General features: G+C 41.6%; 1 protein-coding gene across 1 annotated transcript in view; it reads right to left on the bottom strand.

The window, feature by feature from the left end:
* Positions 1-12,256, bottom strand: part of TMEM132C (transmembrane protein 132C) — a 153,400-nt gene that overhangs the window by 84,080 nt on the left and 57,064 nt on the right. The window contains exon 2 of the mRNA XM_026058830.1: positions 7,201-7,347. Within this exon, the coding sequence (XP_025914615.1) occupies positions 7,201-7,347 (147 nt within the window). The remainder of the gene's footprint in view (positions 1-7,200; positions 7,348-12,256) is intronic.

Raw genomic sequence — 12,256 nt, 5'->3', positions numbered from 1 at the left:
GACAGTGTGAGAAAAAAGACACATGCACAAATTCCCCTCCACCCCATTCTGCATCTTTTGTCTCTCATCTTTCACCGCATTACAATAGCTGCTAAAATCTCTTAACTGTGTCGGCTGTCACAGATAAACAAGAGCTGACCTCACCCAAGACGAGAACTCATGATTTAAGATGCAAAGAGAAAAAATTAACAGAAGTGTCAGCCCATGAATGCGCTGCAGCAGAGAGAGATTTTCACAGATAACCTAGTTACAAATTACAGCTTATTAAAGTGGAAAGTAATGAGGATTGCTGTGTGCAAGAGGCAAGAGCACAGCGGCTTTTTGCAGACCATGCCAGGGACCAGCCAGCCTCTCCTCCTGCACTTTCCAAGAGCTCTGCAAAACACATGCTCAAACGTAAGCTAAAAGCGTACAAGGCTGAAAAGTAGACAGTATGTTTTCTAGTCACTCTCTGAGAAATGATTATTTTGTCAGAAAACAAAAAATAATCTCACCCTGGACATCAAGAATTACAGTTATTATTGAATCCGTCTATCAATTTGGAACGGATATAAAGCTGTCCCATTATTCCATGATCACACATCCGATTCAATTTAATATGTGTGGGGCTCTGCTCTATTTACATAATAATGATATAAAACAATATAACCAACCTGACTGGAATGCAGGGAAGGCTCTGGCAGCAAGCGAGATGGCTTTCTCAGCAAGGCTGGCTTATTGCATGCATTGGCTAAACCCCCAGCATTTGGTTTTGATAAGCATGTAAAAAAGCTTTTCCAGACTATACAGATTTGCTGAGCAAACAAATTTGATGCCTTCATTTGGGCAAGAAATATGTGAAGAATGACCTTTCTCTTGGTACTTCAGCCCTTCTGCTTCCCAACAGACCCAAGAATTCCAAAGTAGGCAAAAAAAAGAAAATTAATTTATTGGAACTGGGCTGGAACTTCTGTAGAGATCACGGTGGATCATATTTTATGCACCTTGTTACCTCGTCCCTATTAATTAATCTCTTTTCTTGGAGAGAAAGGCCATGGGACTGCCTTACTCCTTGGCTAATACCATGTTCAGTTATCTATAAAACTAGTGTAGTATTTTAGAATGGTCAGGACTGAATCTAACTCTGCTTCTGTTGAAATCAAAGATGAAAATTCATTTCAATGGTGCCTAACAACCAAAAAAAGTCTCCTCCTAGATTATAATGTCTCATTTTGAATTTCAAAGAGAAGAGAAAATGTTGCAACAGACCTGATAAGAAAGAAAATACTTTGCATCTAGGATCTTCCATAGCACTCGTGCAGATCCTGTTTGTTTTCTGACCTAGCCTTTATCTGCTAAGAAGCAGGTGTCTGTGCTGATGACAAGTTAGACACAAAGTCCTGGCGAAACTATTGGCTGATGATAGTGCTTTATTATTTATTTGGATTATGGTAGGGCCAAGAAACTCTAGTTATGGATCATGGCCTCGCAGTTGTAGGTGCTATATGAAAAGTAGGCAGAGGTATGTTGTTGTCATGACTATTGCTGTAATTATCTCAAATTTAATCTTTTTGAACTCTCATTACTGAAAGTACTGAAAAGAAAGGGTCCTTCAGCCTCAGTGAGAGTCCTTGTTCATGAGGACTCCCCGTGAATTTGCTTTTCCTTAATGCAGCTGAGAGCTGCCCATTAAGTTGAAACCACTCAGGATTCACAAGGTTCAGCAAGTCGCTCTGCTCCCCACAAGTACCAAGGCAGCAAGACATAAGAAACAAATATTCCCTCTCCAGCAGTTTGTGCAGATGCCTGCTTAGACACTGCAGCAGACATACGGAGTGGGCAATGGTAACTACACATACGCCTCCTTCCCCCAGGCAGCTTACTCTTAAAAGAGATACAAAAGATAATCTTCATCCTTCCTCCCTCTCCAGCCCAGTGCCTTCATAAACACTCCTGACATTCAAAGCAGCAAAAGAGGAGCCATATGAAAGGCTCCTTTGGGAAGCAACCTTCTAACCTTAGTCTTCTGTGCCCTAGAAAAGATCCTGTTACAAGGCACAGCTGGCTGATCCTCCACCATATGTGTAGATGTCCAGTGTGTCTTTGGAACCCACCGCCTACACTGGAGACATCTGTGCTCCAATCTGACCTGAAGCAGGCGTTCTAAAATAAAGAGAAATCTTAAAATGCAAAGATAGGAGGCAGAGATAAATTATCTGATAAATCAGTTGAGAAAGGGTGGAGGGAAAGGATTTTTAAAGCAGTAGTTTAGGACTTAGCTAAATTATTCCTGATATTGTTGTTGAAAGCTTCACGCACACATTCCTGTGCGTCATTTTAAGCAGACAGATGCACATCACAGCAATGACTGGCCTTGGAAACTCTGARGGTTGCACTGGTAATTTGCCAGCGACCTAAAAGATTGCACCTAATTTGCACCAAAATACGCATGATGCTTAAAATAAAATACTCAGCAGGCCCTGATATTTGTTCATTTGTGACTTACAAATGAATGGAAATTGTTCCTCTCTTGGGGTTCAACAGCAAAAGAAATCCATCGCTGATGTCTTCCTCCTAAAGCAGCTTTCCAGTTTGTACAAAGCAATTTCTGCAGAAACAGATGTGACCTCCTGGAAATCTACATAATTTTCCAAGCATCTAATATTACAGCAGTGGCATGTGCCATCTTAGCCCTGATCCTGTCTCAATTATCAGTCAGAAAGATGAACAACTAATGAAAAATCCTGACCCATGAGCACCAAACATTTGAAATCTAGCGAAAACTGTGGTGCTGTCTGCTCAGACTGCAAGGTTTGGAGGTGAGTGGGCACCACTGCCAGTCTGCTGAGCTTTGCAAACCACACAGACCCCAAACTGTGCCAGGTGAAGAGGACACACATTCTAAAAAGTTTAATATTATCCACCCTGCTTGCAATCTGTAAATATTCTACTGTATGTCCTTATACTGGGCATGGACTGACTGTCTTCAGGTAAAGCTAGATACATGCAGTGCATGGCTTACTGTATTACAAGTTTGAGATATGTCGTTCACATATGCTTTACTTTTATTTTTTAATCACAAGAGAACGTCACTTCACAGAAGTCACCTGGCACCATACGGTGCTGCCAGGCGGAGGAAGGCGCTGCACAGAACCTTTGCGGCCTTCCCGGGGTCCTCCAGGCCCCGTGAGACGAAACACAACCTGCTAACATCATCAGCTCTTTCCTTGTGAATGCACTGATACCCAGGCAGTGTCTAAATAACAACAAAAAAAAGCGTGCACACGTGCGGCGGGGGATAAGTGATTGTGACACAGCCTGAAACACAAACACCACATCTGGAAGCGCTCTTCCTGAGCCTGGCTCTTTCTCAGACAGATGGCTAGAGAGCTGGGAGCCCACGGGCCTCTCGAAAGGTTCAAGGCCAAGAGGATAAAGTGCTGCATCACAGCAGTTTTCCATTATGTGAGGTTTCCTAACATGCCTCTCCTTTCTCCCACGCTCAGTTTCTCTACCCGGCCAGGGAGACAGACGCCGCCGTGCTGACAGAAATCCAAAGCACCGGGYGACTCCAGTCCTCCGCAAACGTGGCACGACATCCACGGGCCAAAACATCAACCTGCAAACAAGCGGCAGGCGGCTTGTTCCAGCCTACTTCCAGGCTTACAGGAGTAGGGAGAGGAGTTAGGCCTAGATTAGCCCTGGTGGCTTCTTCATAGTGCTTGATACCACAGTTACACAATCCTCGGGCTTTGGCAGAGAAGCCAGCTTAAGCAGTTCCTCGAACCCTGCCTGTTCCTACCCTCAAGCCATCCTTCTCATCCCCACAGTTGACAGCCCACCGGCCAACGGAGGCATGCTGTAAGAAAAAGACTATGAAAATTACTTAGATTAAAAATAGCCCTTGCTCTGTCTTGGAATAACTCTTATGTGCTGTAGTAGCAATACAGAATAAACTACACAGCAAACATGAGAGCCCTTTCACTGAAGCAAGACCAAAATACAGAAACAGTTATAATGGTAACCAAAAAAATCTTTTCCTCTATCCTGAGGGCACACTCCAAACAAACCAGCTGTCCTCCAGAAATGAGAAGCAACACGGGAAACCAACTGCCCAAGCAGTAATCTAGGCCTCGTTGTCACTAATCAGCACACTGTTGCTGTCTTCATCATTAGCGATCTGAATCGCAGCACAAGGTGAATTATCAGGCACACAGACGTTGCTGATTTCAAGCTGTTCTCAGTTACTTGCTTTAGTGGTAAAATTCATCTGAATAAATCAAAGTTAAGATGCTATGGCTTTTGCGTTTAGTAGCACAAATTTAAAGAGAACAAATAATGCTTATTTAAGTAGAAAAGCATGGCCCACATAAATTTTCAAAATCTAATGGCAAACAATTTTTGATGTTCTATAGCTAAAATAYGTCCTTTGTTATTATTTATATAACGTGAAAGTTGCTAAGTGATGTTGCATCTGCATATAAAGTACTTGCCTCAAAGTGCTTACAATGTAATTATATCAATACATTAATGATGGTGGAAGGTTGTAAGAAAAGAAAAGCAACACAGCAGTGAAAATGAGTAGTTATGCTGAACCTGGGGTTTTGTTTCCAGGGATTTGAAGGGGAAAGACTGCAACAGTTAACCATGGTGTGTCAGGGACATTCCCAAGTAAAGGAGAACAGTGGAGAAAGGCCAGAATTTCCTGTTCGTGGGCTGAACAAACTCCCTGGCACACCCTTCCCCATTACGATCAGAATAAACCCTGGGATGAAACTTTCTCTGGCTAGCACAGAATGGTTTGTAGGAAGCAGCACTCCCATGCACTGAGAATCTACTAAGAATTTAAGTAATATTCTGACTTTGCAACCAGCTGGAGATAGGTGACAATCCAAGAGGAGAGCCAAACTACTCCTGTTGGTTGCAATGTAAGAGGAAGAAGGCACAGCTGTAGAAGACCTTTCATTCTCCTTTCCTGCTAGCTCATTCTCTGAGTTGTGCTGAAAGTAGCTGGTCACATAAAGAAAAGCAACATATTGTGCAACCAGCTATTATCATCTTCATGACAAGCTGTGTCAATGTTCATAAAGCAGTCAAGAACTAAAAATCTTTATTTACTTGCTTTTCAGAAACTCTTTTGCAAAGATAGTGGAAAACACCTCCCTTTGCTTAAATGAACCAACATACTTACGTGTTCGCTGCAGGAGAAGATTAACCCATGTTGATGCTGGAACTCAAAACATCTACTCTGACCTTGCTGCAGGACAGTGCATGCTGCCTAGATAAACTATATCTCTAAATTACTCTGAAAAAGCTGGTGGCAGCTCAGAAAGATCTCATTATAGGCTTGCAATTCTTGGCCAAATTAAATTAGCTTAATAGAATATTTGTGCTCTGCACAGAGAGCTCCAAGTGACATTCAGTAACTACTGTAATGCCCACTGCATCATATGCTTTTCTTACTCGAATCTCCGTGCAAACACATGCCTAACTGTCACTCCTAACTATTTAAAGAGGAAATCCTTATGCGAAATCATATTGTAAAATCTCTACTCCAATGCATTAGGTGATACATTTGATAAGGTGGTGGGAATCAAGGTTTCTCTGTCTCAGTTTTTTCTTGCATGTTAACATTTTATTCAAACCTAGGCTTCTCATGCTTTTGAAAGACAGGGACTATTTACATACACAAATGAAAGAGGCGTTAATTAAAACATTGACTTTTATTTGCATAATTAGTGCTAAAATATTTTTATAGGTTAATTAGACTTTATGCAAATTGGATAAAGAAGATTTAATTTCATTTTTGATAACCTATTATTGTTCTGCAGCTGCAAATACACTCAGAATTACAGGCCAGTTCTAAAGCCATGTTTTCCCTTTCAAACATACTTTTTTAACTTCTGGTAGGCTCAAGTGATTTAGTTTTCTTTTTCCTTTCTGGCCCCCACCCCCCCTCCCGACAACCTCTCCACTGAAAATCTCACGAATGGCAACGATATCAAGTATAAAAGCATTGCATCAGTGAGCTGCTCATAACAAGAGAAGTTTCCACACTTCATGGAAGTCTAATATTTACTACGGACTCTGACTGGGCACACAATACAAACATTAAAACCTGCTCAGGTTCCCTCTGCCTGAAGACAGTACAAACCAACTACATGCGAAAGTACTAACCAGCCTAGCATCCACTGAAGATTTTATGATACTCTTTAACGAACCCCGGTCTGAGGCTAATAACCAAGTGCAGAGCTAGTGTTGCACAGATCTATACAATGAAAATGCTCTGCATGGACTAATGCACAGGAGTGTTGTGAGAATTCATTAAGATGACACCCAGGGAGAGCCAAATGATTTCCACTAAAACCAACATTATATGCCTTCATTATCTGTCCTGAAAGACAATCAGACTTACTGAAAAATCACTGGCATATGCTTTAATGCTGTGGAACTAGACCAACTCTCAGTAAAAACGTATCAAATGGGAAAGGAGTCATGCGCAGGCTGGATCACACCAGTGCTCCGGCTGTGACAGTTACCAGTAGCCAATGCAGCCTTTCCCTCTGCCCCCAAAGGCAAGAAACTGTGCATAAGATACTTATGGAATAGCCAAACTGGCCAGAAGAGAGATCTCTTCCAAAGCCCAGAAAGTCGACTTCTGCAGCAGAGCAGGAGGATTTATATCATGTATGGGCTAGCAAATGAATCTCAAGTTCTGGAAGAAGCAGCTCATTGCAGAAGGGGATTCTTTTATATTACACACAAGACAATAAATACTGAAAGCTTTGAATAATCACCCTGTACCAAGCTTAAATTTACAAGGCTTACTGCGGACGAATTAATTGGTGGCTTGATGAACCAACCACAGAGGCTGTGATATCTCCAGAGAAACAAGGTCAAAACTATCAACTATTACTATATTCAGCAAAACCCTTTAAAATTAGAGATATTCATATTCATGCCAAAATGCCCCCCCCTCCAAATCTGTGCCTATTCTATTCATTTTGAAATTTAAGCTGATGAATTTTATTACCTGGAAAGTGAGATGCCCTGTTATAGATCAGCAGATGGTACTGTAGTTAACATAAGTGTCTCCAGATTTCCAGGCTAGAGGTTTAATAGCTACGAGTAGTGGTTAATATGAGCCCTAAGTCTTTCAACCAGTGAATGGTATCATGGATATAAATGAGTTTAATGTGCCGAGAATATGAGGTTTCATACCTGTTCCTTGAACTTGATGCTATCCTCTGACAAATAACTGTCGTGGTCGAATGCTTTCCACCATTCCCCACCTCTTGTTTCACATCCCATTGCCGGGGGTCACTTGTCTTTGCACCGAGAATGTTTACACCTTTCTTCACCTTTGCCCTGTTGGAAACAGCAATTGTAAAAAGTTTATAAGAGAGTAATTCAGGTCTGTGATCTTCGTAATGTAGCTCAGGCATGGAAAACTCAATATATTAGCACTAAGCTAGGTATTAGAGATGTTTTTAATCCACAAGCAAATAAAAGGAGTGATATCATGAATATAGACCAAAGGAAACTGCTAACTTTTTTTGGAGAGAATCAACTCACTGTGTGCCTCTATACGTTCTGACAACAGCAGGCTAGGTTATGATAAAGACTAAATTTGTAGGAAAACCTGCACTCAAGCTTCCTTTCTCTCTTCTGGTAATAATTTCTCTCAAAGAAAAATCTGTCCCAGTGTAGAAGACTCAGTAAAGTTCTGTTCACCTGCATGAAGACAGCCTTGCGCTTGACCACTGCACAGAGGAATACTTTACCAGGATTTTTAAAAATAATCTGTTTATACTCCTTGCGATATTCTTCCAGGTATCAGTGGACTGGTTTATTTTGTTGCTCGTCTATATTCTTCCAGGTATCAGTGGACTGGTTTATTTTGCTGCTTGTCTACCTGGCAATCCCTCTTTGCGACAGCTTCTCAAGGAAATCTCTATTAGAAATTTCTGGCCTGGAGAGCATATAGCTATTGGTTAAAACATGAGTTTGTAACTTAGAGATGCTCTTACAGGATGTGAATTTCTGTCATTGTTAGTTGTTATCTATCATGGAAAAGTTAATTGTATTTATCCAGTGATGCTAATAACATCAGCAATGACTGTATGGAGGCTTAATTAAAGAACATTTGCTTAATTAAGGAGCATTTGTACAAAGAACTACCAGCAAAGATGCTATTTGGATGCAGACTGCTTAACTGCTGATCTTAAGATCTATTACAAAGCATCAGGCATGAGAAATGCGGAGATACTTACACAGCCTTCGTCTTCAAAGGACACCGAGGAACAAACTTCCGCCTGTGATGTGTACATGGGGAGCAGGGTGCCAGGTGGAATTACATGGCTCTGAGACCAGCTTGGCCACAGCGTCAGAGGGAGAAGGTACTGGGGTATGTATCAGAGTATGGTCTGTTTGGCCTCTAGCTCTGCAGAGACTGGCTTCACCATAGCAAAACATGGTGAAAAATCATGTTTTTCTAAAATACTTATGCAACCCAAAATTTTGGTTATTGAGGAGAAAACTGACATCTACTGAGACGTTGGTCTCTTCTTGAAATCTATAAGGATTTGGCACCTAAGCTCCTTAGAAAATCCAGCCTTTTTGCATCTTTAGACATTAAAACACTTAAAAAGAAGTATTTATGAATAAGTTGAGGGGGCTTATTTCTCTTCCTGCTGCAGTTTTTTAACACTGAGACAAAACACAATTAATTTAAGGCATTCAAGAGGAAAACAAAGATTTTTCTCAGTATAGAAGCAAAGCGCTAAATTGCTCTCACTTGCAGCACAGAACATCACAGAGCTTCACCAGTTACAGTCTTGCTCTAGTAGAACTACTACAAACACGATGTATCTCTAATGCCTTCAGATCAATTACTCAGAAATAAAATCAGAAAAAGCAAAGGGAGAATCTAATCCATTACTGAAGGTTCATTAAAGCATTAAGCCCCATTAACTTTTCCAGCACACTAATAGTTTAAATAAATGAACAATGTAAATACATTTCATTAATATGAAAACACTACTATTGATCTTGAAATTTGTATAATACCATAAGATTGTACTTGGTAGTATGCATTTTAGGAAACATTTCTTTTACTATTATTATTTAGCCACTGGAGATAAGTAAAGGCTGATCACTTAGACACTTTGTTCAGCTGTGCCGTAAGATGGGTTTTGATATGGCATAGTGCCCATCAGAAACAGGTACCTCATGGTTAGATTTTGAACAGAATTACAATTTCCTCAGCAGCTGCAAATTGCTCTTTCCACCATGTAGCTTGACATAGTCAATACCTGGGCTCCTGCTAATTAGGATGGACATTTTGTATGGCCAAGGTTAGTGGCAAAATCCATCGCCAGAGAATGAAAGACCACAGCTATGATACCATTTTGTTAATTAACTACAATATGGGGCATTAAGGTGAGTGGGTTTCACATATGCCATTATATAATGCCCATTAAAAAAAAACCCCAAACCCCCACCTCCATCCCAGGGTAAAGTAGGTTATGTTTAGTGAGAAAAAACAATGTTGTGATTGCACTTAGCACTGGAATTAGGGTATGAATGCCCAGAAGATTGAATTTCCTAAATAAATATGCAGAAGCGCAATTTGCAACTCTTCCTCTAAAAAGGGCATTGAGTTTTATATAACAAGGTCAATGGATGAATCAGAATTAAGTTGGACAGTATTGAGCCCCACACATTTTTAAATGCAGTCTGTACCCATATGCTACGAATGTTTTCACTTAATATTTTTATTTACCTAGTGCTTGAGTGCTAGTAAGGAAAAGTCTATTTAATTCCTTTCCAAAGATTTGTTGACCTTGTTGTATGCCTGTGATTAAATATCAATTTTTTAAATCAATAATGCCAGCTTTGTATATAAAAATGTGTAAGTTACAGTTCCTCAATAAACCTTGAGACCAAAGACCTGGAGGCCAAATTGCTTGACAGACTCCTGTATTTACCCACATAACCTATGCAGTACATATACTTTCATCCTATTTACTTTAGGGAGGGAGGTACGGTGACAATAAATGGAGATGACAAACAGCTGAAATGCTCCAGGTTTCCTTAGCGCATGGTTCCCCACTCCACCTGGCAAATTCCCCCCTTTGCCATGGCTGCTATTCAGATGGGATAACTGTGCTGGCYGCAGTTCTCCAGCTCCAGTTGCAGCGACTCCGGATTCCAAGCCATGGAGCCGTCTCACGTGGTCTGCCGCAGAGGCCCCCCCAACTCCATGGCCACTTGCTTTCCCCAGGAGAGAGGAAGGATACGCACACCCAGGACGGTTTCAGGGGCACTGAAACCCACTCCCAAAACTTAGCTAATTCAACTCTGCTTTGTATTTTTCAAACTTTATTTCACTCTTCCTTTCGACCTCTTTGGGCATCCCCTGTTTACCAACGTGCTGCTCTGCAGAGCGTTAGAAATGGTTTGAGAGGCTCCAAGTGGATGGGCATCCTCACAAAGAGGCTTTTCTACGCAGCTCTACAACCTGTAAGCACCCACCAGCACAGCCCTCAGCTGTCAGCGGGGACTTCCACCAAAGGCGAGTCAAAATCCTCCTCTCCGACATCATTTCAACAATTGCTGCATTTTCTGTGAGTATCACCAAATTTCCTCTGTCACTTTGACTATGTGCTCTCCACAGTAGTAGTATTAACTAAACCAAGTCTTCAAGTCTGCTGACCAGCAATAAAAAACGGGTCCTTTCCTTGTCCTAGGTCTGAACACAGACCCTGCTAAGCAACCCACCTACATATGCACAAAACTTCAAGGGCAGCTTATTTATTTGAATTTGATCATGTATGTGCTGAAAGTTAAGCACAGTTTTTGATCTCTTGACAAAAGCAGACCTTGCAATGGAAAGATGAAAGAAATGCTGTCAGCAAGAGCAGAGCAGGATAGCAGAGAGGTCAGCTCCAAAGCCACATGGCCAACAGGACTCCAGCAGAGGCAGGTTTGAAGCTTTACGAACACATGGCAGCCAGAATGGGGAGGGACCTTCTTCCTCGAACCTCTAAGGTTACTAATTCACAGGGCAGGAAATCTCTGCTCAGCTTTGTCTCAAAATAACAGGATAACTTCTCCTTCTCCCTTTAATTCTCTCAGAGGGAGAATTTAAAATTTTTGCTGGCATGCAGAACAAGCAGCATCTTAAAGACATTACAGAAAAAAGTCTCCAGCAGCTCACCTAGAAACCACTACATAATTTTTGTCAAGCCTGAGTAAAAATATTTACTTGTTTTGAAAGTCTCACGATAAACATATTTGTGTAAATTTACAATTTCCAAGAAAACATTCTATTTCCAAATTGAAGTAATCAATTGTATATGAAGATTTTCATTTAGCACCTTATCTTCCTAATGTGTAGAACTTAGAAATGATACTTCTAATTAATCCATTCTGATCAACTACAGATGAAAATCCAGCTGTTCCATTTAGCTGTCCTCAAATTACAAGAAATCTCAGTATTGTTTAAAAATAATACTATACAGATGATAAAGGCAGTAACTGAAAGGCAAACGAATCAGCTACAGCCAGAGCTGAAGATATGAGCTATGATTTCAGGAATCTCTGAAGCTCAAATTATAGTTTCCTATTTAAATTTAAATCTCACGCAACTGTTTATGGTCATGAAAGGGTTCTACCACCTGCAACAGTATGATATAGAGGGGGCAGATGGCTGAGTACTTCACAAATGTCTTCACATGCTGTACGGTTTTGCTGACGTGTGCTAATCCTAGAGAGCATCACCTCCAGCTCCAGAGAAAGTCATCCCCAAAGCCCAGATCCCAGTGGGGCTGCGTTGCTGGGGCTGCTGTGGAATAGATAAGAAACCCAAGGCTGAAGCTCCAGGTGGGCTGGTACAGCTGGAAGCTGATCCTTCCCGCCTGAAGCCCCTGGCCAGGCAGTCCCCCATCTCCCTTTAGACTAGCGCTAAGGCCCTGCTGCTGGCAGTAGCCGGCTGAGCTGCGAGCGTTCGTCTGCTGACAGTTTTGCTTCCTGGCCTGGCTCACCACAAGATGAGATGAGCAGCAATGTCAGTGCCAGAGAAGCGGAGAAGCCCGACATGAGGGGCCGCGGGCTGAGCAGGACTATGCCCTCAGCAGCGGCAAGCTGCTAGGCTGGGTTAATGGTACCCTCACGCTGCACCCAGACTGAAAGTTTGCCCTGCAGCTTGTGTAGACAAGGCTGCACTAGAGAATAAAAAGCTAGATCAAAATTAATTTTCGATAACCAGTGGGCT

Source organism: Apteryx rowi, unplaced genomic scaffold, assembly GCF_003343035.1.
Source record: "Apteryx rowi isolate R43461 unplaced genomic scaffold, aptRow1 scaffold_15, whole genome shotgun sequence".
Taxonomy (NCBI): Eukaryota; Metazoa; Chordata; class Aves; order Apterygiformes; family Apterygidae; genus Apteryx; species Apteryx rowi.
Note: the sequence above shows the minus strand (reverse complement) of the source record. Positions and strands in the feature narration are given on the sequence as shown.